This window comes from Chiloscyllium plagiosum, unplaced genomic scaffold, assembly GCF_037043375.1.
Source record: "Chiloscyllium plagiosum isolate Xiang-an unplaced genomic scaffold, Cpla_swu_hap1 HiC_scaffold_12, whole genome shotgun sequence".
Classification (NCBI taxonomy): domain Eukaryota; kingdom Metazoa; phylum Chordata; class Chondrichthyes; order Orectolobiformes; family Hemiscylliidae; genus Chiloscyllium; species Chiloscyllium plagiosum.
The window spans coordinates 8,308,662-8,336,555 of NW_028270150.1; the positions used below are offsets into that span (position 1 = coordinate 8,308,662).

A 27,894-nucleotide genomic window follows, 5' to 3' on the forward strand; every position below is an offset into this window, starting at 1 on the left:
GGAAGAGGGGTGACCTGAGACTTCCGGGGATTTGATACAATAGTAAGGAAGGAACTGTACAAGGTGCTGGTGAGGCCACGTCTGGAGCACTGTGAGCAGTTTTGGGTCCCCTTATTCCAGGAAAGATATTATTTCATTGGAGGCAGTTCAGAGAAGGTTCCTACGTTTTGTTTAATCACTTGCCGCATCTCTTCAAGGAAAGCCTACCCTGAAGAAGGTTTGCTCTTCCCTTTGACAGGAATCCTGGTTGACTCTCTGACCGTGTATACCTTCACTTCACCGGTACCCTACACCCACTACCCCAGTGACCCCCACCCACAACCCACCAACTGTCACATCGTTGCTGTCCCCTCCACATTTCACGCCAGCTCTGATGAAGAGTCAGCTAGACTGGAAACGTTAGCTTGCTCCCTCTCCATGGATGCTGCCTGACCCACTGCGATCTCCAGCATTTGTTGTTTTCACTAGGGTGACCCCTGGGACGGAGGGATTGTCTTCTGAGCAAAGGTTAAACAGGTTGGGATTCTACTCCCTGGAGTTTAGAGGAATGAGAGATGACCTCATTGAAATGTAGAGGATCCTTAAGGGGCTTGACAGGGTCAATGTTGAGAGGATGTTTCCCCTCACGGGGGAGTCTAGGGCCAGAGGGCACAGTCTCAGAATACAGGGGCACCAATGTAAGACTGAGATGAGGAGGAATTTCTTCTCTCAGAGGGTTGTGAGACTTTGGGACTCCTTGTCACAGAGAGCTGTGGGGGCAGAGCCCTTTTGGGTATTTAAGGCTGAGATCAATTCTTGATCAGTTGGGGAATCAAGGGATATGGGGAAAGTGCTGGGAAGTGGACGTGAGGAAATGTTGGATCAGCCATGATCCTATTGAATGGTGGAGCAGGATTGAGGGTCCAAATGGCCTCCTCCTGTTCCTATTTCTTATGGCCTTCTGGCCTAACAATTTACATCAGCATTGAAACACAGAGACAAAGTGTAAGAGAAGGCCATTCGTCCCTTCAAGCCTGGCCTACCATTCAGTATGGCCATGGCTAGCCCTCAGTGCCTTACTCTCACTTTCTCCCCATACCATCCTGATCTCTTCGAAATCGAAGCTGAAAAATGTGTTGCTGGAAAAGCGCAGCAGGTCAGGTAGCATCAAAGGAAAAGGAGAATCGATGTTTCGGGCATAAGCCCTTCTTCAGGAATGAGGAGAGTCTGCCAAGCAGGCTAAGATAAAAGGTAGGGAGGAGGGACTTGGGGGAGGAGCGTTGGGAATGCGATAGGTGGAAGGAGGTCAAGGTGAGGGTGATAGGCCGGAGAGGGGGTGGAGACGGAGAGGTCAGGAAGAAGATTGCAGGTCAAGAGGGTGGTGCTGAGTCCGAGGGTTGGGACTGAGACAAGGTGGGCGGAGGGGAAATGAGGAAGCCGGAGAAATCTGCATTCATCCCTTGTGGTTGGAGGGTTCCCAGGCAGAAGATGAGGAGCTCTTCCTCCAATCGTCGTGTTGCTATGGTCTGGCGATGGAGGAGTCCAAGGACCTGCATGCCCTTGGTGGAGTGGGAGGGGGAGTTGAAGTGTTGAGCCATGGGGCGCTTGGGTTGGTTGGTCCGGGTGTCCCAGAGGTGTTCTCTGAAACGTTCCGCAAGTAGGCGGCCTGTCTCCCCAATGTAGAGGAGGCCACATCGGGTGCAGTGGATGCAGTAAATGATGTGTGTGGAGGTGCAGGTGAATTTGTGACGGATTTGGAAGGATCCCTTGGGGCCTTGGAGGGAAGTGAGGGGGGAGGTGTGGGCGCAAGTTTTGCATTTCTTGCGATTGCAGGGGAAGGTGCCGGGAGTGGAGGTTGGGTTGGTGGGGGGTGTGGACCTGACGGAGTCGCGGAGGGAGTGATCTTTCCGGAACCCTGATAGAGGAGGGGAGGGAAATATATCCCTGGTGATGGGGTCTGTTTGGAGGTGGCGGAAATGACGAAGGATGATACGATGTATCTGGAGGTTAGTGGGGTGGAAGGTGAGGACCAGTGGGGTTCTGTCCTGGTGGTGATTGGAGGGGCGGGGTTCAAGGGCGGAGGAGCGGGAAGTGGAGGAGATGCAGTGGAGAGCATCGTCAACCACGTTTGAGGGGAAATTGCGGTCTTTGAATAAGGAGGCAATCTGGGTTGTTTGAAATCTAAAAATGTATCTCATTTTCTTGAATATATTCAGTGTCCTGGCCTCCACAGCCATTTGTGGTAGACAATTCCACAGGTTCATGACCCTTTGAGTGAAGAAATCTTCCCTCATCTCAGTCCCGAACAGTGTACCCCATACCCTGAGACTGGGTCCCCTGTTCTAGATTACCGAACCAGGGGGAAACATAGTCAATGCATCTAGGCTGTCCAACCTGGTTAGAGTTTTGTACATTTCAATCAGATCTCCCTCAAATCCTCCTGAACAGCAGAAGGGCTGTTGACCAGCCGATGTAGAGTTAAACTGTTGGCTTAAAGAACCACAGGTTAGGAGCCAAATGTTTCCAAGCAGTGGGTTATTGTGAACTGGAAAGCATTGCCCTGAAAGAGTGACAGAGTCTGATTCATTAAAGACCTTCAGACTTGGCACTGGAAAACCAACAGACGTAGAAATAAATAAGATATTTGAGGTAAGGGAATATCCAAGAACCATTGGGTGGCACTTTCAAATAGGTGGGATGAGTAGGATGGGCTGAGTGGCCTCTTCTATTTATGGTGTCTCATTCTACATGAGAACTGCATTCAAAGCACACATTCACTCAGCACCGTGATCCCCTGCCACTCGTCATCAAAAACCGGCCAGAGTTTGGAAACTGAAGTGTGTGAAAACATAGCCCGCCCTCAGGAGCCCAGAGTGAGGAGTGCCGACCTGAGGGAGTGCCACACTGTCACATGGGCTGGGCTTCGGGGAACATGTTCAACCAAGGTCAAGCCTGCCCTTTGACCTGGACATGACACATCGCAAGGCCCTGCGACAGGAAGGATATTATTAAACAGGAAAGGGTTCAGTAAAGATTTACAAGGTCGTTACTGAAATGGGAAGGTTTGAGCTACAAGGAGAGGCTGAATAGGCTGGGCTGTTTTCCCTGGAGCGTCGGAGGCTGAGTGGTGACCTTATAGAGGTTTATAAAATCATGAGGGGCATGGATAGGATAAATAGGCAAAGTCTTTTCCCTGGGGTCGGGGAGTCCAGAACTAGAGGGCATAGGTTTAGGGTGAGAGGGGAAAGATATAAAAGAGACCTAAGAGGCAACTTTTTCATGCAGAGGGTGGTACATGTCTGGAATGGGCTGCCAGAGGAAGTGGTGGGGGCTGGTACAATTACAACATTTCAAAGGCATCCAGATGGGTATATGAATAGGAAGGGTTTAGAGGGATATGTGCCAAGCAAGAGAAATGGGACCAGTTCAGTTTTAGAAATCTCTTAGCATGGATGAGTTGGGCCGAAGGATCTGTTTCTGTGTTGTATGACTCTATGACTGCATGAAACAGCATTCTTTTACTGATGATCTAACAGTATTTGTTCTTTAACCAAAAAGACAAATAGCTCCACGTTTTGCTCTTTGTATGATTATGTTATGCTCATATTGCCCAATATCCTTCCCACGTTACAACAAAAGACCACAGCTCAGAATAATCCATAAGTGCCCAGCATCGCTCTGGGTGATCCCTAAACAAACTCCCTCTACACTGTCCCCATCAAACACTCCCAGGACAGAGACATCACAGGTTAGGTACAGAGTAAACTTCCCTCTACACTGTCCCCACCAAACACTCCCAGTACAAGGACATCACAGGTTAGATACAGAGTAAAGCTCCCTCTACACTGTCCCCTCCTGAATTAGCGAGTTTTGAGAAGATCTGTAGCTCAGGATGAGGTTCTGGATGTAGGTTAGAGCAAGACACCTGAAATAATCTGGGAAAACCATTGTGTTTCTGTAAAAGGGAAGTCATGTGTATAGAGTGTATAGAGTAGACAGTCAGAAACTTTTTCCCCGGGTACAACAGAGTGTTACAAGGGGACATAAATTTAAGGTGAAGGGTGGAAGGTATAGGGGAGATGTCAGGGGTGGGTTCTTTACCCAGAGAGTGGTGGGGGCATGGAATGCGCTGCCTGTGGGAGTGGTAGAGTCGGAATCATTGGCGACCTTTAAGCGGCATTTGGATAGGTACATGGATGGGTACTTAATCTAGGTTAGAAGTTCGGCACAACATCGTGGGCCGAAGGGCCTGTTCTGTGCTGTATTGTTCTATGTTCTATGTTCTATGTGTACTGGAGTTCTTTGAAGGAGAAAGGCATACTGTGAGTAAAGAGGAGCCTGGCGATGTACTGTGTTTAAACTTGCTGGCAGCACTTGGCAAGGTGCCACATAAACAGCTATTGTGCACCAGTTAGAGCTCAAGGTGTCGGGCACTAACATATTGGCAAGGAAGGAAGATTGTCCGGCTGGTAGAAAACAGAGAACATAGGTAAATAGATCTTTTACTGATAGGGAGGATGTGATGAGTGAGTTTTGCAGGGCCTTAGAGATTTTTATAAATTTTTATCAATGATTCAGATGAGGGCAGCATAGTCATGGTCTCTAGATTTACAGATGGCACCAAGTTGGAGGGAAAGGATATTTCAGCAAGGATGGAAGGAAGTTACAGGTGGAGACAGAAAGTGATTGAGGCCAAAGCATTGTGTTTTCAAGAAGGAGGTAGATATAGCTCTTGGGGCTAAAGGGATCAAAGAATATGGGGAGCGTGTGATTAGGGTATTGAGCTCGATGATCAGCCATGATCATATTGAATGGCAGAGCAGGCTCAAGGGGTCGAATGGCCTACTCCTGCTCCTATCTTCTCTGTTTCTATGTAAGTTCCTCTCCAGCCCAGAAAAAATGTCCTGAACCTTAGCACCAGGTAGGCAACACCACCTTCAGGGCTCTGTGTCTTTAGTACAGAGAACTGTCTCTGTTCCCACATCAATGCCATCCTTCGTCTGACTGCATTTCTCATTTCTCTGGGCATGCCCTTGAATGGGGCTTCGGGCCACAGCGCTTGTTGTGAGTTTGCTCATCCTCCCTGCAGTCTGTGTCCTCATCTACGCTAGGGGCAAGAATCTCATACATTATGGCAGAGGCTGCTCCTGTAGCCACAGTGTTTACACAGCTGGCAGAGTTCTGTTTCTGGTTAATGGTAACTCCTGAAGGGTTGATAATGGAGGTTACAGCAATGGCAATAGTAGTAGATGTCAAGGGAAATGGTTGGATCCTGAGTTGTTGAAGATCATCTTTGTCTGGTGTGCATGTCAGTGGTAACACTTCTAAATGATAACATGGTCTGTAAAAGGGCATTGACTTTCTGAAAGACACTATGGAAATTCCAGTTCACTTAACAAGGGCCGTGGGTAATTTGTCGAACAGAGAGACCTAGGGGTTCAAACACATAATTCTTTGAAATTTGCATCACAGGTAGACAGGGTGGTTAAGGCGTTTAACACGCTTGCTTTCATTGCTCAGACCTTTGAGTACAGGAGTTGGGACGTCATGTTGAGGCTGTACAGGCCATTGGTGAGGCCTCTTCTGGAGCACTGTGTCCAGTTCTGGTCACCCAGTTATAGGAAGGACATTATTAAACTGGAGAGGGTTCAGAAAAGATTTACCTGGATGTTCCTGGAAATGGAGGGTTTGAAACATAAAAATGGACTGGAAAAGCTAAGATTTCTTTCACTGGAATGTAGAAGGTTGAAGAGTGACGTTATTGAAGTTTCTAAAGCCATGAGGGGCATTGTTAAGGTGAATGACAAGGGTCTTTTCCCTCAAGTAGGGAAGTTCAGAACTAGGGGGCACATTTTTAAGGTGAGAGGAGAAAGATTTAAAAAGGACCCGAGGGTCAACTTTGTTTACACAGGGGTGGATTGTGTGTGGAATGAAATGCCAGAGGAAGTGGTGGATGCGGGTACAATTCCAACATTTAAAAGACATTTGATAAGTTCACAAATAGGAAAGGTTTGGAGGGATATGGGCCAAACATAGGCAGTTGGGACTAGTTTAGTTTGGGAACATGCTTGGTATGGACTGGTTGGACCGAAGGGTCTGTTTCTGTGCTGCAAGACTCTATGACTCTATAACCAGTTGCTTTACCAGGTGATTAGTTGATGGTGAAGGTTGTTGTGATGTTTGTCTGAGAGGGTGTATCCTATTGGTAGAGTGAAAATAAACAGTGAGGTCCAACACTCCATTCTCATTACCATTTCTTACGGTGTTAAGGGTTGGGGGAAAAGAGCAGGAAAGTGGAATTAACAAATATTGAATTAGCCATAAATCTAATAAATGGCAGAGCAGACTTGAGGGGCCAAATGGCCTACTATTGTTCCTATTTTTTATGTTCTATGATTAATCCTTAAACACTAGCTGATTTGGGCTGCTAACTATGTTTAGAAATATTTCTGGAGGTATCATCACATGAAACCTTCCATTATTGGCCATCTGACATGTCTGTCATCATGGTATCCCCACATCCAATCAAAAAGTGAACAAGTAGCTCATTAACTGATTGGAGGACTCTTGACTGTCAGCTAACCAATTCTGATCTTGGGATTTGCTGGTAAACGACACATTTTTGCCAAAGACTTTCAACATGAACTCATCAGGACAACAGGCAAGAAATGCCAAAGTAAGGGGAAATCATTATTTATGCTCTATAAGAGGACAGAGCTAATTGATTGGGAAGAGTACTCTGATTGGTGGAGGAGTTGCCATGGGGTGTGCACTTTTTAATGATGACTGACACTTAACCACTGAGCTTTGCTTAAATTTTAAACTTGGTATGTTGACTCTGGTTAGTCTTGCCCTGAGAAATTAACTAGTAAGAGGCTGTTTTGTTGAGTTGAAGGCAGCACAGTGCGTGTACGTGTTCTTTCAGCCTGCAATGAACACGTATTTTAATGTATGTAGATTCCAGTATATACAGGTGTATCACACCGTGAGCCTGACTGACAATCCTGTGGAGAGAGTGAGGACTGCAGATGCTGGAGATTTCAGTCAAAAAGCGTGGTGCTGGAAAAGCACAGCAGGTCAGGCAGCATCCAAGGAGCATAAGCTGTTATTCCTGATGAAGAGGTTTTGCTTGAAACGTCGGTTGTCCTGCTCCTCGGATGCTGCCTGACCAGCTGTGCTTTTCCAGCACCACACTATTTGATAATCCTGTATTGGGTATCAGTGCAGTCCTTCACTGATTGTGATTGTTTAGCAAATGCTGTTCTATTGCAGAATCACACCTAATGCTGAGCACTGTATTGGGGGTTTTACAAGTGTGATTTGTTGGGTACATTCAGTAACCTGCTTGATGTTTTTTGAGATGATCCAATCACTCCTACAGGATCAAGGCTGCTTTCCCTTTCATTTGGCCCTTCTTGTGAATCACAAACAATTTTGACAAACGATGTGCAGTTTTCCACAACACTCCAGTTCTGTACAACATAATGATCGGGTAATAACCTTGTTGAATGGCCCACTTCTGATCCTAATTTGTATGTTCCTTCCCTGACTTTTTTATATCAGACCAACAAATCTTCAAGGTGATATTTTTAATAAAGTGATTGTTTTAATTTCTTCAACAATTTTGGTGTTTCAAATCTCAGAGATTCTGGAATATCTCCGGATGGAATAGTATACCTGTTTTAGCTTACTCAGGAGGCAATGACGACTTACACTCACTGGATATTTGCCCCTGGACTCCAGTGAGGTGCAGCTCTGTCTTGTTTTACCGAGTAGATATAGAAAGGTCCATGGACTATTTCGACATCTTGGGACAGCTCAGCGTTTGCTGTTTATGAACTTCATTGTACAACATTTTATGTATCTTGCAGTAATTTTTCACTGTTGTGTAATGCCGAAGATTTATTCTTTAGGCAATAAGTACAATCTCACTGCCATTCAGGCTTCATCAAGAGGGACATGCAAATGTTGCTTCACTCATTTCCATCTCCCTGTCCCTTTCTCTGCCTCTAGATGTGTCCCACACTTTCTCAGCTCATTCTGTTCTCTCTGTATTTCTCACATTCTTTCTGACAGCCTTTCATTCCTTTCTCGCTTTCTGTCTGCCTTACACATTAGATGAGTTTTTAACTCATTCACAACCAGACAGCATAAAAACAGACTCCCTTTCTCACTGTCACTTTGTATGTCTCCCTCTCTCTGTCTCACACTCAGTCTCTTTTCACCCCCCCATCTCTCTCTCTCTCTCTCACTCTGTCTGTGTGTATCTGTCCCTCATTCACTAATCACTATTTCTGTATGTTTGTCTCTGTGTGTCGCTGTGTCTCTTTCTGTCTGTGTACTTCTGCCCCTCTCTGTCTCTCTGTCACTGTCTCTGTCTTTCTTTCTGTTTTTCTCTCTGCCTCTATTCTGTCACTCTGTGTCCCTCTGTGTCTTTGCATTGCTCTCTCTCTGTCTCTCGCTGCCTCTTGTTCTCTGTCTCTTTTGCTCTCTGTCTGTCTCTCTCTAACTCTCATTCCCTCTCTCTGCCTATCACTCTGTTGTGTGTCTCTCTGTCCTTCTCTGCCCCCCTTCTCTCTCTCTCTCTCTCTCTCTCTCCCCTGTTCTCTGTCTCTTTGTCTGTCTCTGAATCATGTTCTCTGTTTCTCTGTCTGTGTTGCTCTAACTTTCACTCCCTCTCTCTATCTCTCACTCTCTATCTCTATCTTTCTCTTTCTATCCTTTTCTGTTTGTCTCTCTCTCTCTCTCTGTCTTTTCTCTTTCCCCTTCTCTCTGCCTCTCTCTATCTTTGAGTCCATCACTTTAATCACAGTATAATGAGACGTACTGTAATGTTGGACAGGTCATCACAAAACCTACTCCAGCATCTTTCCTAAATGCAGTGTTGGACTGGAGAGATTTCTGTTCTGGTCTTGTATTAGTTGTTATGGTGGGGAAGGCACCCCACTGAAACACTTGCAGGCTCTGGTCTGATGATTGCCTCCTTGTGAGGAGCCTGGCCCCTCCTTCTGTCACTGAAGCAGGAGATTGTTGGGCGGAGATGTGCTGCTTTTCTCTTCAATGATAGACTAGGTGCATAGTTCCGTCCAGCACTCTCTCTCCCCACCCTGTCAACCCACACCCCCACCCTCTTGTCATCCATGCTCCAGCTCCATGGTCATCAGGAGGTTGTAGCACCTTTGCAGAGTTTGTGATTATCAGGAATTGGAGAATGCCTGAAGGTTACAACCATGATTCACAATGAACAGTAACCTCATTGACCTTGCTACCTCTTTTCATGGGCTGCATGTTTCTAGTTGTGGGATCATGCCAAAGGGATAGAGGGAGAGAGAGAGAGAGATAGAGAGAGAGAGAGAAAGAAACTTCCATCCTGGGGAAGAAAGAGAAAGAGGAGAGGACAGATAGAGAAGCTGGGGTTGGTGGTAGGAATGGCCATGGGAGGTGACAGGGTTTGACTTGGGCAGGGCTGAACAGTGAAGGGATTATCAGGGTCATGGTCACTGTGTGTCTCTGTCTTGTTCCTGGGTCTGTGTGTGTGTCTGAGCAATCTCTCTTCAAAATTCCTCATGTCTCTGCCATCGTGAAGCCATCAGTAGATATTTGATATTTCTCCCGACAGAGCCGGTAAGCCAGGAGAGAGCCAATGAAAGTAGACCCTCAGCTCCCAGCTCGGACAGCGATGACACGTCATTTGGTTACACAGGTAGAACTTGCTCTCTGTCTCTCTCACCACTGGTCATCTTACCTGAGAATACCCTTCCCGTTCCTCTTCCTTATATTCCCTTCCTCCTCCAACACCCTACCACACTCATCCTCTCCCTCCTTCCTCATTGTCAAAATGCCCTCCCCTTCCTTCTCTTCCCCCATCTCCTGATCATCATCAATACTCTTCCATCCCCTCCTCTTCCTCAGTTACCTCGTGCTCCATGCCCTCATTCACATTGATATCAGTGACCCAGTCCTCCTCACTCGGAAACGTGTGTATCGGAGCCGCTGTTTCTGATCAATTCTGTTCAAATTGCAAGTCCAAATGTCAACTGGTTATTGTCTGTGCCCATTTATCTGAGTTGTTAGCTGGTGTGATGTGATTACAAGGAGCTAATGGACCTGACATTCTTATTGAAGATTGATAGAAGTTGATAAAAAGTCTCAGTGTTTGTCTGAATAACCAAAGTGGGAAAAGGAGCTTCTCATCTCCCGAACGATTAAGCACTGGGAAGACATGGTTTACCTTCTCAAATTATCTTGTCTTTGGTCAGAAAGCCTTCCAAATCAAAGCACTCTCTTACACTTCCAGTGTATCGGTGAGACCCATTGATTCATTAAAGGGACAGCCGCTGTGCTCACAGAGAAAGGGAAACCGTAGTCCACAGGGAAATAATCCCTCTAACCCATAGTCCACAGGGGAAATTCCCTATAAACCATAGTCCACTTAGGAATAATCCTGATAAATCATAGTCCACTGGGGAATAGTCTCTATAAACCATAGCCCACTGGGGAATAGTCCCTATAAACCATAGTCCACTGGGAAATAGTCCCTATAAACCATAGCCCACCGGGAAATAGTCCCCATAAACCATAGTCCACTGGGGAGTAGTCTCTATAAACCATAGCCCACTGGGGAATAGACTCTATAAACTATAGCCCACTGGGAAATAGTCCCTATAAACCATAGTCCACTGGGAAATAATCCCCATAAACCATAGTCTGCTGGGAAATAGTCCCCATAAACCATAGTCCACTGGGGAATAATCCCTATAAACCAGAGTCCACTGGGAAATAGTCCCCATAAGCCATAGTCCACTGGGGAATTGTCCCGATATAACATAGCCCACTGGGTAATAGTCCCTATAAACCATAGTCCACTGGGAAATAGTCCCCATAAACCATAGTCCACTGGGGAATAGTCCCTATAAACCATAGCCCACTAGGAAATAGTCCCGATAAAACATAGTCCACTGGGGAATAGTCCCGATAAAACATAGTCCACTGGGGAATAGTCCCTATAAACCATAGTCCACTGAGGAATAGTCCCTATAAAACGTAGTCCACTGGGGAATAGTCCCTATAAACCATAGTCCACTGAAGAATAGTCCCTACAAACCATAGCCCACTGGGGAATAGTCCCCATCAACCAGAGCTCACTGGGGAATAGTCCCTATAAACCATAGTCCTCTGGGGAATAGTCCCTCTAAACCATAGCCCACTGGGGAATAGTCTCTATAAACCATAGCCCACTGGGGAATAGTTCTTATAAACTATAGCCCACTGGGAAATAGTCTCCATAAACCATAGTACACCGGGAAATAGTCCCCATAAACCATAGGCCGCTGGGGAGTAGTCTTCATAAACCATAGCCCACTGGGGAATAGTCCCTATAAACCAGAGTCCACTTGGAAATAGTCCCCATAAGCCATAGTCCACTGGGGAATTGTCCCGATAAACCATAGCCCACTGGGGAATAGTCCCTATAAACCATAGTCCACTGGGAAATAGTCCCCATAAACCATAGTCCACTGGGGAGTAATCTCTATAAACCATAATCCACTGGGGAATAGTTCCTATAAACCATAGCCCACTGGGAAATAGTCCCCATAAACCATAGTCCACCGGGAAATAGTCCCCATAAACCATAGTCCACTGGGGAGTAGTCTTCATAAGCCATAGCCCACTGGGGAATTGTCCCGATAAAACATAGTCCACTGGGGAATAGTCCCGATAAAACATAGTCCACTGGGAAATAGTCCCCATAAACCATAGTCCACTGGGGAGTAGTCTTCATAAGCCATAGCCCACTGGGGAATAGTCCCTATAAACCATAGCCCACTGGGGAATAGTCTCTATAAACCAGAGTCCACTGGGAAATAGTCCCCATAAGCCATAGTCCACTGGGGAATTGTCCCAATAAACCATAGCCCACTGGGGAATAGTCCCTATAAACCACAGTCCTCTGGGGAATAGTCCCTATAAACCATAGCCCACTGGGGAATAGTCTCTATAAACCATATCCCACTGGGGAGTAGTCTTCATAAACCATAGCCCACTGGGGAATAGACTCTATAAACTATAGCCCACTGGGAAATAATCCCCATAAACCATAGTCCGCTGGGAAATAGTCCCCATAAACCATAGTCCACTGGGGAATAATCCCTATAAACCATAGTCCACTGAGGAATAATCCTGATAAATCATAGTCCACTGGGGAATAGTCTCTATAAACCATAGCCCACTGGGGAATAGTCCCTATAAACCATAGTCCACTGGGAAATAGTCCCTATAAACCATAGTCCACCGGGAAATAGTCCCCATAAACCATAGTCCACTGGGGAGTAGTCTCTATAAACCATAGCCCACTGGGGAATAGACTCTATAAACTATAGCCCACTGGGAAATAGTCCCTATAAACCATAGTCCACTGGGAAATAATCCCCATAAACCATAGTCTGCTGGGAAATAGTCCCCATAAACCATAGTCCACTGGGGAATAATCCCTATAAACCAGAGTCCACTGGGAAATAGTCCCCATAAGCCATAGTCCACTGGGGAATTGTCCCGATAAAACATAGCCCACTGGGGAATAGTCCCTATAAACCATAGTCCACTGGGAAATAGTCCCCATAAACCATAGTCCACTGGGGAATAGTCCCTATAAACCATAGCCCACTAGGGAATAGTCCCGATAAAACATAGCCCACTGGGGAATAGTCCCTATAAACCATAGTCCACTGGGAAATAGTCCCGATAAAACATAGTCCACTGGGGAATAGTCCCGATAAAACATAGTCCACTGGGGAATAGTCCCTATAAACCATAGTCCACTGAGGAATAGTCCCTATAAAACGTAGTCCACTGGGGAATAGTCCCTATAAACCATAGTCCACTGAAGAATAGTCCCTACAAAATAGCCCACTGGGGAATAGTCCCCATCAACCATAGCTCACTGGGGAATAGTCCCTATAAACCATAGTCCTCTGGGGAATAGTCCCTCTAAACCATAGCCCACTGGGGAATAGTCTCTATAAACCATAGCCCACTGGGGAATAGTTCTTATAAACTATAGCCCACTGGGAAATAGTCTCCATAAACCATAGTACACCGGGAAATAGTCCCCATAAACCATAGGCCGCTGGGGAGTAGTCTTCATAAACCATAGCCCACTGGGGAATAGTCCCTATAAACCAGAGTCCACTTGGAAATAGTCCCCATAAGCCATAGTCCACTGGGGAATTGTCCCGATAAACCATAGCCCACTGGGGAATAGTCCCTATAAACCATAGTCCACTGGGAAATAGTCCCCATAAACCATAGTCCACTGGGGAGTAATCTCTATAAACCATAATCCACTGGGGAATAGTTCCTATAAACCATAGCCCACTGGGAAATAGTCCCCATAAACCATAGTCCACCGGGAAATAGTCCCCATAAACCATAGTCCACTGGGGAGTAGTCTTCATAAGCCATAGCCCACTGGGGAATAGTCCCGATAAAACATAGTCCACTGGGGAATAGTCCCGATAAAACATAGTCCACTGGGAAATAGTCCCCATAAACCATAGTCCACTGGGGAGTAGTCTTCATAAGCCATAGCCCACTGGGGAATAGTCCCTATAAACCATAGCCCACTGGGGAATAGTCTCTATAAACCAGAGTCCACAGGGAAATAGTCCCCATAAGCCATAGCCCACTGGGGAATAGTCCCTATAAACCACAGTCCTCTGGGGAATAGTCCCTATAAACCATAGCCCACTGGGGAATAGTCTCTATAAACCATATCCCACTGGGGAGTAGTCTTCATAAACCATAGCCCACTGGGGAATAGACTCTATAAACTATAGCCCACTGGGAAATAATCCCCATAAACCATAGTCCGCTGGGAAATAGTCCCCATAAACCATAGTCCACTGGGGAATAATCCCTATAAACCATAGTCCACTGAGGAATAATCCTGATAAATCATAGTCCACTGGGGAATAGTCTCTATAAACCATAGCCCACTGGGGAATAGTCCCTATAAACCATAGTCCACTGGGAAATAGTCCCTATAAACCATAGTCCACCGGGAAATAGTCCCCATAAACCATAGTCCACTGGGGAGTAGTCTCTATAAACCATAGCCCACTGGGGAATAGACTCTATAAACTATAGCCCACTGGGAAATAGTCCCTATAAACCATAGTCCACTGGGAAATAATCCCCATAAACCATAGTCTGCTGGGAAATAGTCCCCATAAACCATAGTCCACTGGGGAATAATCCCTATAAACCAGAGTCCACTGGGAAATAGTCCCCATAAGCCATAGTCCACTGGGGAATTGTCCCGATAAAACATAGCCCACTGGGGAATAGTCCCTATAAACCATAGTCCACTGGGAAATAGTCCCCATAAACCATAGTCCACTGGGGAATAGTCCCTATAAACCATAGCCCACTAGGGAATAGTCCCGATAAAACATAGTCCACTGGGGAATAGTCCCGATAAAACATAGTCCACTGGGGAATAGTCCCTATAAACCATAGTCCACTGAGGAATAGTCCCTATAAACCATAGTCCTCTGGGGAATAGTCCCTCTAAACCATAGCCCACTGGGGAATAGTCTGTATAAACCATAGCCCACTGGGGAATAGTTCTTATAAACTATAGCCCACTGGGAAATAGTCTCCATAAACCATAGTACACCGGGAAATAGTCCCCATAAAGCATAGGCCGCTGGGGAGTAGTCTTCATAAACCATAGCCCACTGGGGAATAGTCCCTATAAACCAGAGTCCACTTGGAAATAGTCCCCAGAAGCCATAGTCCACTGGGGAATTGTCCCGATAAACCATAGCCCACTGGGGAATAGTCCCTATAAACCATAGTCCACTGGGAAATAGTCCCCATAAACCATAGTCCACTGGGGAGTAATCTCTATAAACCATAATCCACTGGGGAATAGTTCCTATAAACCATAGCCCACTGGGAAATAGTCCCCATAAACCATAGTCCACCGGGAAATAGTCCCCATAAACCATAGTCCACTGGGGAGTAGTCTTCATAAGCCATAGCCCACTGGGGAATAGTCCCGATAAAACATAGTCCACTGGGGAATAGTCCCGATAAAACATAGTCCACTGGGAAATAGTCCCCATAAACCATAGTCCACTGGGGAGTAGTCTTCATAAGCCATAGCCCACTGGGGAATAGTCCCTATAAACCATAGCCCACTGGGGAATAGTCTCTATAAACCAGAGTCCACTGGGAAATAGTCCCCATAAGCCATAGTCCACTGGGGAATTGTCCCAATAAACCATAGCCCACTGGGGAATAGTCCCTATAAACCACAGTCCTCTGGGGAATAGTCCCTATAAACCATAGCCCACTGGGGAATAGTCTCTATAAACCATATCCCACTGGGGAGTAGTCTTCATAAACCATAGCCCACTGGGGAATAGACTCTATAAACTATAGCCCACTGGGAAATAATCCCCATAAACCATAGTCCGCTGGGAAATAGTCCCCATAAACCATAGTCCACTGGGGATTAATCCCTATAAACCATAGTCCACTGAGGAATAATCCTGATAAATCATAGTCCACTGGGGAATAGTCTCTATAAACCATAGCCCACTGGGGAATAGTCCCTATAAACCATAGTCCACTGGGAAATAGTCCCTATAAACCATAGTCCACCGGGAAATAGTCCCCATAAACCATAGTCCACTGGGGAGTAGTCTCTATAAACCATAGCCCACTGGGGAATAGACTCTATAAACTATAGCCCACTGGGAAATAGTCCCTATAAACCATAGTCCACTGGGAAATGATCCCCATAAACCATAGTCTGCTGGGAAATAGTCCCCATAAACCATAGTCCACTGGGGAATAATCCCTATAAACCAGAGTCCACTGGGAAATAGTCCCCATAAGCCATAGTCCACTGGGGAATTGTCCCGATAAAACATAGCCCACTGGGGAATAGTCCCTATAAACCATAGTCCACTGGGAAATAGTCCCCATAAACCATAGTCCACTGGGGAGTAATCTCTATAAACCATAATCCACTGGGGAATAGTTCCTATAAACCATAGCCCACTGGGAAATAGTCCCCATAAACCATAGTCCACTGGGAAATAGTCCCCATAAACCATAGTCCACTGGGGAGTAGTCTTCATAAGCCATAGCCCACTGGGGAATTGTCCCGATAAAACATAGTCCACTGGGGAATAGTCCCGATAAAACATAGTCCACTGGGAAATAGTCCCCATAAACCATAGTCCACTGGGGAGTAGTCTTCATAAGCCATAGCCCACTGGGGAATAGTCCCTATAAACCATAGCCCACTGGGGAATAGTCTCTATAAACCAGAGTCCACTGGGAAATAGTCCCCATAAGCCATAGTCCACTGGGGAATTGTCCCAATAAACCATAGCCCACTGGGGAATAGTCCCTATAAACCACAGTCCTCTGGGGAATAGTCCCTATAAACCATAGCCCACTGGGGAATAGTCTCTATAAACCATATCCCACTGGGGAGTAGTCTTCATAAACCATAGCCCACTGGGGAATAGACTCTATAAACTATAGCCCACTGGGAAATAATCCCCATAAACCATAGTCCGCTGGGAAATAGTCCCCATAAACCATAGTCCACTGGGGAATAATCCCTATAAACCATAGTCCACTGAGGAATAATCCTGATAAATCATAGTCCACTGGGGAATAGTCTCTATAAACCATAGCCCACTGGGGAATAGTCCCTATAAACCATAGTCCACTGGGAAATAGTCCCTATAAACCATAGTCCACCGGGAAATAGTCCCCATAAACCATAGTCCACTGGGGAGTAGTCTCTATAAACCATAGCCCACTGGGGAATAGACTCTATAAACTATAGCCCACTGGGAAATAGTCCCTATAAACCATAGTCCACTGGGAAATAATCCCCATAAACCATAGTCTGCTGGGAAATAGTCCCCATAAACCATAGTCCACTGGGGAATAATCCCTATAAACCAGAGTCCACTGGGAAATAGTCCCCATAAGCCATAGTCCACTGGGGAATTGTCCCGATAAAACATAGCCCACTGGGGAATAGTCCCTATAAACCATAGTCCACTGGGAAATAGTCCCCATAAACCATAGTCCACTGAGGAATAGTCCCTATAAACCATAGCCCACTAGGGAATAGTCCCGATAAAACATAGTCCACTGGGGAATAGTCCCGATAAAACATAGTCCACTGGGGAATAGTCCCTATAAACCATAGTCCACTGAGGAATAGTCCCTATAAACCATAGTCCTCTGGGGAATAGTCCCTCTAAACCATAGCCCACTGGGGAATAGTCTCTATAAACCATAGCCCACTGGGGAATAGTTCTTATAAACTATAGCCCACTGGGAAATAGTCTCCATAAACCATAGTACACCGGGAAATAGTCCCCATAAAGCATAGGCCGCTGGGGAGTAGTCTTCATAAACCATAGCCCACTGGGGAATAGTCCCTATAAACCAGAGTCCACTTGGAAATAGTCCCCATAAGCCATAGTCCACTGGGGAATTGTCCCGATAAACCATAGCCCACTGGGGAATAGTCCCTATAAACCATAGTCCACTGGGTAATAGTCCCCATAAACCATAGTCCACTGGGGAGTAATCTCTATAAACCATAATCCACTGGGGAATAGTTCCTATAAACCATAGCCCACTGGGAAATAGTCCCCATAAACCATAGTCCACCGGGAAATAGTCCCCATAAACCATAGTCCACTGGGGAGTAGTCTTCATAAGCCATAGCCCACTGGGGAATAGTCCCGATAAAACATAGTCCACTGGGGAATAGTCCCGATAAAACATAGTCCACTGGGAAATAGTCCCCATAAACCATAGTCCACTGGGGAGTAGTCTTCATAAGCCATAGCCCACTGGGGAATAGTCCCTATAAACCATAGCCCACTGGGGAATAGTCTCTATAAACCAGAGTCCACTGGGAAATAGTCCCCATAAGCCATAGTCCACTGGGGAATTGTCCCAATAAACCATAGCCCACTGGGGAATAGTCCCTATAAACCACAGTCCTCTGGGGAATAGTCCCTATAAACCATAGCCCACTGGGGAATAGTCTCTATAAACCATATCCCACTGGGGAGTAGTCTTCATAAACCATAGCCCACTGGGGAATAGACTCTATAACCTATAGCCCACTGGGAAATAATCCCCATAAACCATAGTCCGCTGGGAAATAGTCCCCATAAACCATAGTCCACTGGGGAATAATCCCTATAAACCATAGTCCACTGAGGAATAATCCTGATAAATCATAGTCCACTGGGGAATAGTCTCTATAAACCATAGCCCACTGGGGAATAGTCCCTATAAACCATAGTCCACTGGGAAATAGTCCCCATAAACCATAGTCCACTGGGGAATAGTCCCTATAAACCATAGCCCACTAGGGAATAGTCCCGATAAAACTTGGTCCACTGGGGAATAGTCCCGATAAAACATAGTCCACTGGGGAATAGTCCCTATAAACCATAGTCCACTGAGGAATAGTCCCGATAAAACGTAGTCCACTGGGGAATAGTCCCTATAAACCATAGTCCACTGAAGAATAGTCCCTACAAACCATAGCCCACTGGAGAATAGTCCCCATCAACCATAGCTCACTGGGGAATAGTCGCTATAAACCATAGTCCTCTGGGGAATAGTCCCTCTAAACCATAGCCCACTGGGGAATAGTCTCTATAAACCATAGCCCACTGGGGAATAGTTCTTATAAACTATAGCCCACTGGGAAATAGTCTCCATAAACCATAGTACACCGGGAAATAGTCCCCATAAACCATAGGCCGCTGGGGAGTAGTCTTCATAAACCATAGCCCACTGGGGAATAGTCCCTATAAACCAGAGTCCACTTGGAAATAGTCCCCATAAACCATAGTCCACTGGGGAGTAATCTTTATAAACCATAATCCACTGGGGAATAGTTCCTATAAACCATAGCCCACTGGGAAATAGTCCCCATAAACCATAGTCCACTGAGGAATAGTCCCCATAAACCATAGTCCACTGGGGAGTAGTCTTCATAAGCCATAGCCCACTGGGGAATAGTCCCGATAAAACATAGTCCACTGGGGAATAGTCCCGATAAAACATAGTCCACTGGGAAATAGTCCCCATAAACCATAGTCCACTGGGGAGTAGTCTTCATAAGCCATAGCGCACTGGGGAATAGTCCCTATAAACCATAGCCCACTGGGGAATAGTCTGTATAAACCAGAGTCCACTGGGAAATAGTCCCCATAAGCCATAGACCACTGGGGAATTGTCCCAATAAACCATAGCCCACTGGGGAATAGTCCCTATAAACCACAGTCCTCTGGGGAATAGTCCCTATAAACCATAGCCCACTGGGGAATAGTCTCTATAAACCATATCCCACTGGGGAGTAGTCTTCATAAACCATAGCCCACTGGGGAATAGACTCTATAACCTATAGCCCACTGGGAAATAATCCCCATAAACCATAGTCCGCTGGGAAATAGTCCCCATAAACCATTGTCCACTGGGGAATAGTCCCTATAAACCACAGTCCATTGGGAAATAGTCCCCATAAGCCATAGTCCACTGGGGAATTGTCCCGATAAACCGTAGCCCACTGGGGAATAGTCCCTATAAACCATAGTCCACTGGGAAATAGTCCCCATAAATCATAGCCCACTGGGGAATAGTCCCGATAAAACATAGTCCACTGGGAAATAGTCCCGATAAAACATAGTCCACTGGGGAATAGTCCCGATAAAACGTAGTCCACTGGGGAATAGTCCCCATAAACCATAGTCCACTGGGGAATAGTCCCTATAAACCATAGTCCACTGAGGAATAGTCCCGATAAAACGTAGTCCACTGGGGAATAGTCCCTATAAAACATAGTCCACTGGGGAATAGTCCCTACAAACCATAGTCCACTGGGGAATAGTCCCCATAAACCATAGTCCACTGGGGAATACTCCCTACAAACCATAGCCCACTGGGGAATAGTCCCTACAAACCATAGCCCACTGGGGAATAGTCCCTATAAACCACAGTCCACTGGGAAATAGTCCCCATAAGCCATAGTCCACTGGGGAATTGTCCCGATAAACCATAGCCCACTGGGGAATAGTCGCTATAAACCACAGCCCACTGGGGAATAGTCCCTATAAACCACAGTCCACTGGGAAATAGTCCCCATAAGCCATAGACAACTGGGGAATTGTCCCGATAAACCATAGCCCACTGGGGAATAGTCGCTATAAACCATAGCCCACTGGGAAATAGTCCCCATAAACCATAGTCCACCGGGAAATAGTCCCCATAAACCATAGTCCACTGGGGAGTAGTCTTCATAAACCATAGCCCACTGGGGAATAGTCCCTTTAAACCAGAGTCCACTGGGAAATAGTCCTCATAAGCCATAGTCCACTGGGGAATTGTCCCGATAAACCATAGCCCACTGGGGAATAGTCCCTATAAACCATAGCCCACTGGGAAATAGTCCCCATAAACCATAGTCCACTGGGGAGTAATCTCTATAAACCATAATCCACTGGGGAATAGTTCCTATAAACTATAGCCCACTGGGAAATAGTCCCCATAAACCATAGTCCACCGGGAAATAGTCCCCATAAACCATAGTCCACTGGGGAGTAGTCTTCATAAACCATAGCCCACTGGGGAATAGTCCCGATAAAACATAGTCCACTGGGGAATAGTCCCTATAAATCAGAGTCTATTGGGGAATAGTCCCTATAAACCATAGTCCACTGAGGAATATTCCCTATAAACCATAGTCCACTGGGGAATAGTCCCTATAAACCATAGTCCACTGAGGAATAGTCCCGATAAAACGTAGCCCACTGGGGAATAGTCCCTATAAACCATAGTCCACTGGGAATAGTCCCTATAAACCATAGTCCACTGAGGAATAGTCCCGATAAAAGGTAGTCCACTGGGGAATAGTCCCTATAAAACATAGTCCACTGGGGAATAGTCCCTACAAACCATAGTCCACTGGGGAATAGTCCCCATAAACCATAGTCCACTGGGGAATAGTCCCTACAAACCATAGCCCACTGGGGAATAGTCCCTACAAACCATAGCCCACTGGGGAATAGTCCCTATAAACCACAGTCCACTGGGAAATAGTCCCCATAAGCCATAGTCCATTGGGGAATTGTCCCGATAAACCATAGCCCACTGGGGAATAGTCGCTATAAACCATAGCCCACTGAGGAATAGTCCCTATAAACCACAGTCCACTAGGAAATAGTCCCCATAAGCCATAGTCCACTGGGGAATTGTCCCGATAAACCATAGCCCACTGGGGAATTGTCCCGATAAACCATAGCCCACTGGGGAATAGTCGCTATAAACCATAGCTCACTGGGGAATAGTCCCTATCAACCACAGCTCACTGGGGAATAGTCTCTATAAACCATAGCCCACTGGGGAATAGTCACTATAAACCATAGCCCACTGGGGAGTAGTCCCTATAAACCATAGTCCACTGGGGAGTAGTCCCTATAAACCATAGTCCTCTGAGGAATAGTCCCTATAAACTATAGCCCACTGGGAAATAGTCCCCATAAACGATAGTCCACTGGGAAATAGTCCCCATAAACCATAGTCCACTGGGGAGTAGTCTTCATAAACCATAGCCCACTGGGGAATAGACTCTATAAACTATAGCCCACTGGGAAATAGTCCCTATAAACCATAGTCCACTGGGAAATAATCCCCATAAACCATAGTCCGCTGGGAAATAGTCCCCATAAACCATAGTCCACTGGGGAATAGTCCCTATAAACCACAGTCCACTGGCAAATAGTCCCCATAAGCCATAGTCCACTGGGGAATTGTCCCAATAAACCATAGCCCACTGAGGAATAGTCCCCATAAACCATAGTCCATTGGGGAATAGAGCCTATAAACTATAGCCCACTTGGGAATAGTCCCGATAAAACATAGTGCACTGGGGAATAGTCCCTATAAATCATAGTCTACTGGGGAATAGTCCCTATAAACCATAGTCCACTGAGGAATAGTCCCGATAAAACGTAGTCCACTGGGGAATAGTCCCCATAAACCATAGTCCACTGGGGAATAGTCCCTACAAACCATAGCCCACTGGGGAATAGTCCCTATAAATCATAGTCTACTGGGGAATAGTCCCTATAAACCATAGTCCACTGAGGAATAGTCCCGATAAAACGTAGTCCACTGGGGAATAGTCCCCATAAACCATAGTCCACTGGGGAATAGTCCCTACAAACCATAGCCCACTGGGGAATAGTCCCTATAAACCACAGTCCACTGGGAAATAGTCCCCATTAGCCATAGTCCACTGGGGAATTGTCCCGATAAACCATAGCCCACTGGGGAATAGTCGCTATAAACCATAGCTCACTGGGGAATAGTCCCTATCAACCACAGCTCACTGGGGAATAGTCCCTATAAACCATAGCCCACTGGGGAATAGTCCCTATAAATCATAGTCTACTGGGGAATAGTCCCTATAAACCATAGTCCACTGAGGAATAGTCCCGATAAAACGTAGTCCACTGGGGAATAGACCCCATAAACCATAGTCCACTGGGGAATAGTCCCTACAAACCATAGCCCACTGGGGAATAGTCCCTATAAACCACAGTCCACTGGGAAATAGTCCCCATTAGCCATAGTCCACTGGGGAATTGTCCCGATAAACCATAGCCCACTGGGGAATAGTCGCTATAAACCATAGCTCACTGGGGAATAGTCCCTATCAACCACAGCTCACTGGGGAATAGTCCCTATAAACCATAGCCCACTGGGGAATAGTCCCTATAAATCATAGTCTACTGGGGAATAGTCCCTATAAACCATAGTCCACTGAGGAATAGTCCCTATAACCCATAGTCCACTGAGGAATAGTCCCGATAAAACGTAGTCCTCTGGGGAATAGTCCCTATAAACCATAGCCCACTGGGGAATAGTCTCTATAAACCATAGCCCACTGGGGAATAGTTCCTATAAACTATAGCCCACTGGGAAATAGTCCCCATAAACCATAGTCCACTGGGAAATAGTCCCCATAAACCATAGTCCACTGGGGAGTAGTCTTCATAAACCATAGTCAACTGGGGACCAGTCCCTTTAAACCAGAGTCCACTGGGAAATAGTCCCCATAAACCATAGTCCACTGGGGAATAGTCCCTATAAACCATAGCCCACTGGGGAATAGTCCAGATAAAACATAGTCCACTGGGGAATAGTTCCTATAAATCATAGTCTGCTGGGGAATAGTCCCTATAAACCATAGTCCACTGAAGAATAGTCCCGATAAAACGTAGTCCACTGGGGAATTGTCCCTATAAACCATAATCCACTGGGGAATAGTCCCTACAAACCATAGCCCACTGGGGAATAGTCCCTATCAACCATAGCCCACTGGGGAATAGTCCCGATAAAACGTAGTCCACTGGGGAATAGTCCCCATAAACCATAGTCCACTGGGGAATAGTCCCTACAAACCATAGCCCACTGGGGAATAGTCCCTATAAACCACAGTCCACTGGGAAATAGTCCCCATTAGCCATAGTCCACTGGGGAATTGTCCCGATAAACCATAGCCCACTGGGGAATAGTCGCTATAAACCATAGCTCACTGGGGAATAGTCCCTATCAACCACAGCTCACTGGGGAATAGTCCCTATAAACCATAGCCCACTGGGGAATAGTCCCTATAAATCATAGTCTACTGGGGAATAGTCCCTATAAACCATAGTCCACTGAGGAATAGTCCCGATAAAACGTAGTCCACTGGGGAATAGACCCCATAAACCATAGTCCACTGGGGAATAGTCCCTACAAACCATAGCCCACTGGGGAATAGTCCCTATAAACCACAGTCCACTGGGAAATAGTCCCCATTAGCCATAGTCCACTGGGGAATTGTCCCGATAAACCATAGCCCACTGGGGAATAGTCGCTATAAACCATAGCTCACTGGGGAATAGTCCCTATCAACCACAGCTCACTGGGGAATAGTCCCTATAAACCATAGCCCACTGGGGAATAGTCCCTATAAATCATAGTCTACTGGGGAATAGTCCCTATAAACCATAGTCCACTGAGGAATAGTCCCTATAACCCATAGTCCACTGAGGAATAGTCCCGATAAAACGTAGTCCTCTGGGGAATAGTCCCTATAAACCATAGCCCACTGGGGAATAGTCTCTATAAACCATAGCCCACTGGGGAATAGTTCCTATAAACTATAGCCCACTGGGAAATAGTCCCCATAAACCATAGTCCACTGGGAAATAGTCCCCATAAACCATAGTCCACTGGGGAGTAGTCTTCATAAACCATAGTCAACTGGGGACTAGTCCCTTTAAACCAGAGTCCACTGGGAAATAGTCCCCATAAACCATAGTCCACTGGGGAATAGTCCCTATAAACCATAGCCCACTGGGGAATAGTCCAGATAAAACATAGTCCACTGGGGAATAGTTCCTATAAATCATAGTCTGCTGGGGAATAGTCCCTATAAACCATAGTCCACTGAAGAATAGTCCCGATAAAACGTAGTCCACTGGGGAATTGTCCCTATAAACCATAATCCACTGGGGAATAGTCCCTACAAACCATAGCCCACTGGGGAATAGTCCCTATCAACCATAGCCCACTGGGGAATAGTCCCTATAAACCATAGTCCTCTGGGGAATAGTCCCTCTAAACCATAGCCCACTGGGAAATAGTCCCCATAAACCATAGTCCACCGGGAAATTGTCCCCATAAACCATAGTCCACTGGGGAGTAGTCTTCATAAACCATAGCCCACTGGGGAATAGTCCCTTTAAACCAGAGTCCACTGGGAAATACTCCCCATAAGCCATAGTCCACTGGGGAATTGTCCCGATAAACCATAGCCCACTGGGGAATAGTCCCTATAAACCATAGTCCACTGGGAAACAGTCCCCATAAACCATAGTCCACTGGGGAGTAATCTCTATAAACCATAATCCACTGGGGAATAGTTCCTATGAACCAGATTCTGGATTAGTGGTGCTGGAAGAGCACAGCAGTTCAGGCAGTACCCGAGGAGCAGTAAAATCGATGTTTCGGTCAAATGTCCTTCATCAGGAATACAGCTATATTCCTGATGAAGGACTTTTGCCCGAAACGTCAATTTAACTGCTCCTCGGATGCTGCCTGACCTGCTGTGCTCTTCCAGCACCACTAATCCAGAATCTGGTTTCCAGCATCTGCAGTCATTGTTTTTACGTATGAACCATAGCCCACTGGGGAATAGTCCCTATAAACCATAGTCCACTGGGGAACAGTCCCTATAAAGCACAGCCCACCAGGGAATAGTCCCTATAAACCATAGTCCACTGGGGAATAGTCCTGAAAAAACATAGTCCACTGGGGTATAGTCCCTATAAACTATAGCCCACCAGGGAATATTCCCTATAAACCATAGCCTGCTGGGAAATAGTCCCTATAAAAGCACAGCCCACCGGGGAATAGTCCCTATAAACCATAGAGGAGAAAGTGAGGTCTACAGATGCTGGAGATCAGAGCTGAAAATGTGCTGCTGGAAAAGCGCAGCAGGCCAGGCAGCATCCAGGGAACAGGAGAATCGACGTTTCGGGCATAAGCCCTGAAGAAGGGCTTATGCCCGAAACGTCGATTCTCCTGTTCCCTGGATGCTGCCTGACCTGCTGCGCTCTCCCTATAAACCATAGTCCACTGGGGAATATTCCCCATAAACCATAGTCCACTGGGGAATAGTCCCTATAAACCATAGCCCACTGCAAAGACCCTATAGACCTGAGTCCTTTGTAAATTGTCCCTATGAACCACAGTGCACTGTGACCCTATAAATGAGATAGCACTAGGAATGGTCTCCATACACTGTACATCACCAGGAATCATCCCTATTTACCCTTACATTACTAGGAAGTCTCTCTGTAAACCTTTAATCACTAGAGTGATCCTTACAAATTGTAAATCACTGGACATTGTCCCCATAAACTATACATCTCAAGAATTGGTGACTATCAAGTATAAATCACTGAGAATCATCTCCACAAATCATGTATCATTGGGATTTTCCCTAAAATCCATAACCCAATGGGAATACTGACAGGCAGCTAGAAAACCATCCATCGTTTCTCGTCTGTTTTGTAATGTGCTGCTTTTCGGACTAGCCTGTTTCCATGGGTACTCGGGCAGAGGGTTGATCTAGCTGGGCTGTGTACCTAGAACCTGTGCACACATGCTCAGTCCCACCGGGAATCATTATGGGATCATTACCCAGCATGGTTCCTGTCCTGGAGGAGTCGGTCTACAGCAGGGAGTACCCCTCTCCCTGGAACCAGGAGTGACCTGAACTTCCCTCTATCAGGAATGTCACCCAAGTCTCTCATTGCTCTCCAGCCCACTGCTCTACCCCACGGTCTGTCACTTAAGGAGACTGTCAGGGTAGAGGGAGAAGGCAGGGTGAGGCATGAGGCAAACTGCTCTTACAGTGGGTCATCACACGCAGATGGGCTGAATGGTCTCTTTCCAAATTGGACCCATTTCTGTGTTTCAGATCAGCCAAGGACGAAGGGAGAGAGGAGGAAGGGTGGGAGGGAGTAATGAAGTATTTACTGCTTGAATGGATCGACATGACTGTGTGTGAGTGTGAGTATGTGTGTGTTTGTGTTTGTGTGAGTGTATGAGTGAGTGTATGAGTGAGTGTGTGAGTCTGAGTGTGTGTATTTATCTGTGTGAGTGTGTGAGTCTGAGTGTGTGTATTTGTTGTGTGTGTGTGAGAGAGTCAGTTGTGAGAGTGTGTGTGTGTGAGTATTTGTTGTTTGTGTATTTGTGTGAGTGTGAGCATGTGTGAGTGTGTATCTGTGTGAGTGTGTGTCTGTGTGAGTGTGAGACTGTGTGAGTGTGAGACTGTGTGAGTGTCAGTGAATGTGAGTATGTTTGTGAGTGAATGTGTGTGAGTGTATGTGAGTGTGTGTGAGAGAGAGTGTGTGTAAGAGAGCGTGGGTGTGTCTGTGCATGTGGGTGTGGGTGTAAGTGTGCATGTGAGTTGGTGTGTGTATGTCTCTGTGTGTTTGTGTGCTGTGATTATATGTGTATATGTGTCTGTGTGTGCGCATCTGTATGTATGTTTGTGTGTGTCTGTGAGTGTGTGCATACCTGTGTGTGTATGTATGTCTGCATGTATTTGTCTGTGTGCTGTGTGCGTGTGTGTGAGAGAGAGTGAGTGCTTGTGTGTGTCTGTGTGTGAGGTGTGAGTGTGTCTGTGAGTGTGTGTGTGGCTATGACTGTGTATGTGTGTGTGTCTATGTGTCTGTGAGTGTGTATGTATGTGTGTGTCTGTGTGTGCGTGAGTGTGAGTGTGCGCATGAGTGTGTGCACATGTGTGTGTCCGTGAGTGTGTGTGTGTCCGTGAGTGTGTATGTGTGCGTGAGTGTGTCTCTGTGTGTGTGCGTGAGTGTGTGTCTGTGTGTGTGTGTGTCTGTATAAGTGCATGTCTAAATGTGTGTCTGTGTGAGAGTGTGTGTGTGTGTCTGTGTGAGTGTGTGTCTGTGGGAGTGTGTGTGAGTATGTGTCTGTGTGAGTGTATGTGTCTGTGAGTGTGTGTCTGTGAGTGCCTGTGAGTGTGTGTGTGTGTGTGTCTGTGTGTGAGTGTGTCTGTGTGAGTGTGTGTGTGAGAGTGTGTCTGTGTGAGTGTGTGTGTGTGAGTGTATGTGTCTGCGTGAGTGTGTGTGTGTGTGTCTGTGAGTGTCTGTGAGTGTCTGTGGGAGTGTGTGTGTGTGGGAGTGTGTGTGTGTGAGAGTGTGTGTGTCAGTGTGGGTGTGTGAGAGTATGTGAGTGAGTGTATGTGAGTGTGTGATATGTGTGTGT

The 27,894-nt window shown here is 46.3% G+C and overlaps 1 protein-coding gene across 4 annotated transcripts in view; it reads left to right on the forward strand.

The window, feature by feature from the left end:
* robo1 (roundabout, axon guidance receptor, homolog 1 (Drosophila)) overlaps positions 1 to 27,894 on the forward strand; it is a 768,177-nt gene that overhangs the window by 318,032 nt on the left and 422,251 nt on the right. For 2 of the 4 annotated variants that reach the window (XM_087992440.1, XM_087992441.1), the window contains exon 3: positions 9,599 to 9,682. The exons of the other annotated variants lie outside the window; for them this stretch is intronic. In XM_087992440.1, coding sequence (XP_087848566.1) covers positions 9,599 to 9,682 — 84 coding nt within the window. The remainder of the gene's footprint in view (positions 1 to 9,598; positions 9,683 to 27,894) is intronic. 4 annotated transcript variants of the gene reach the window in all.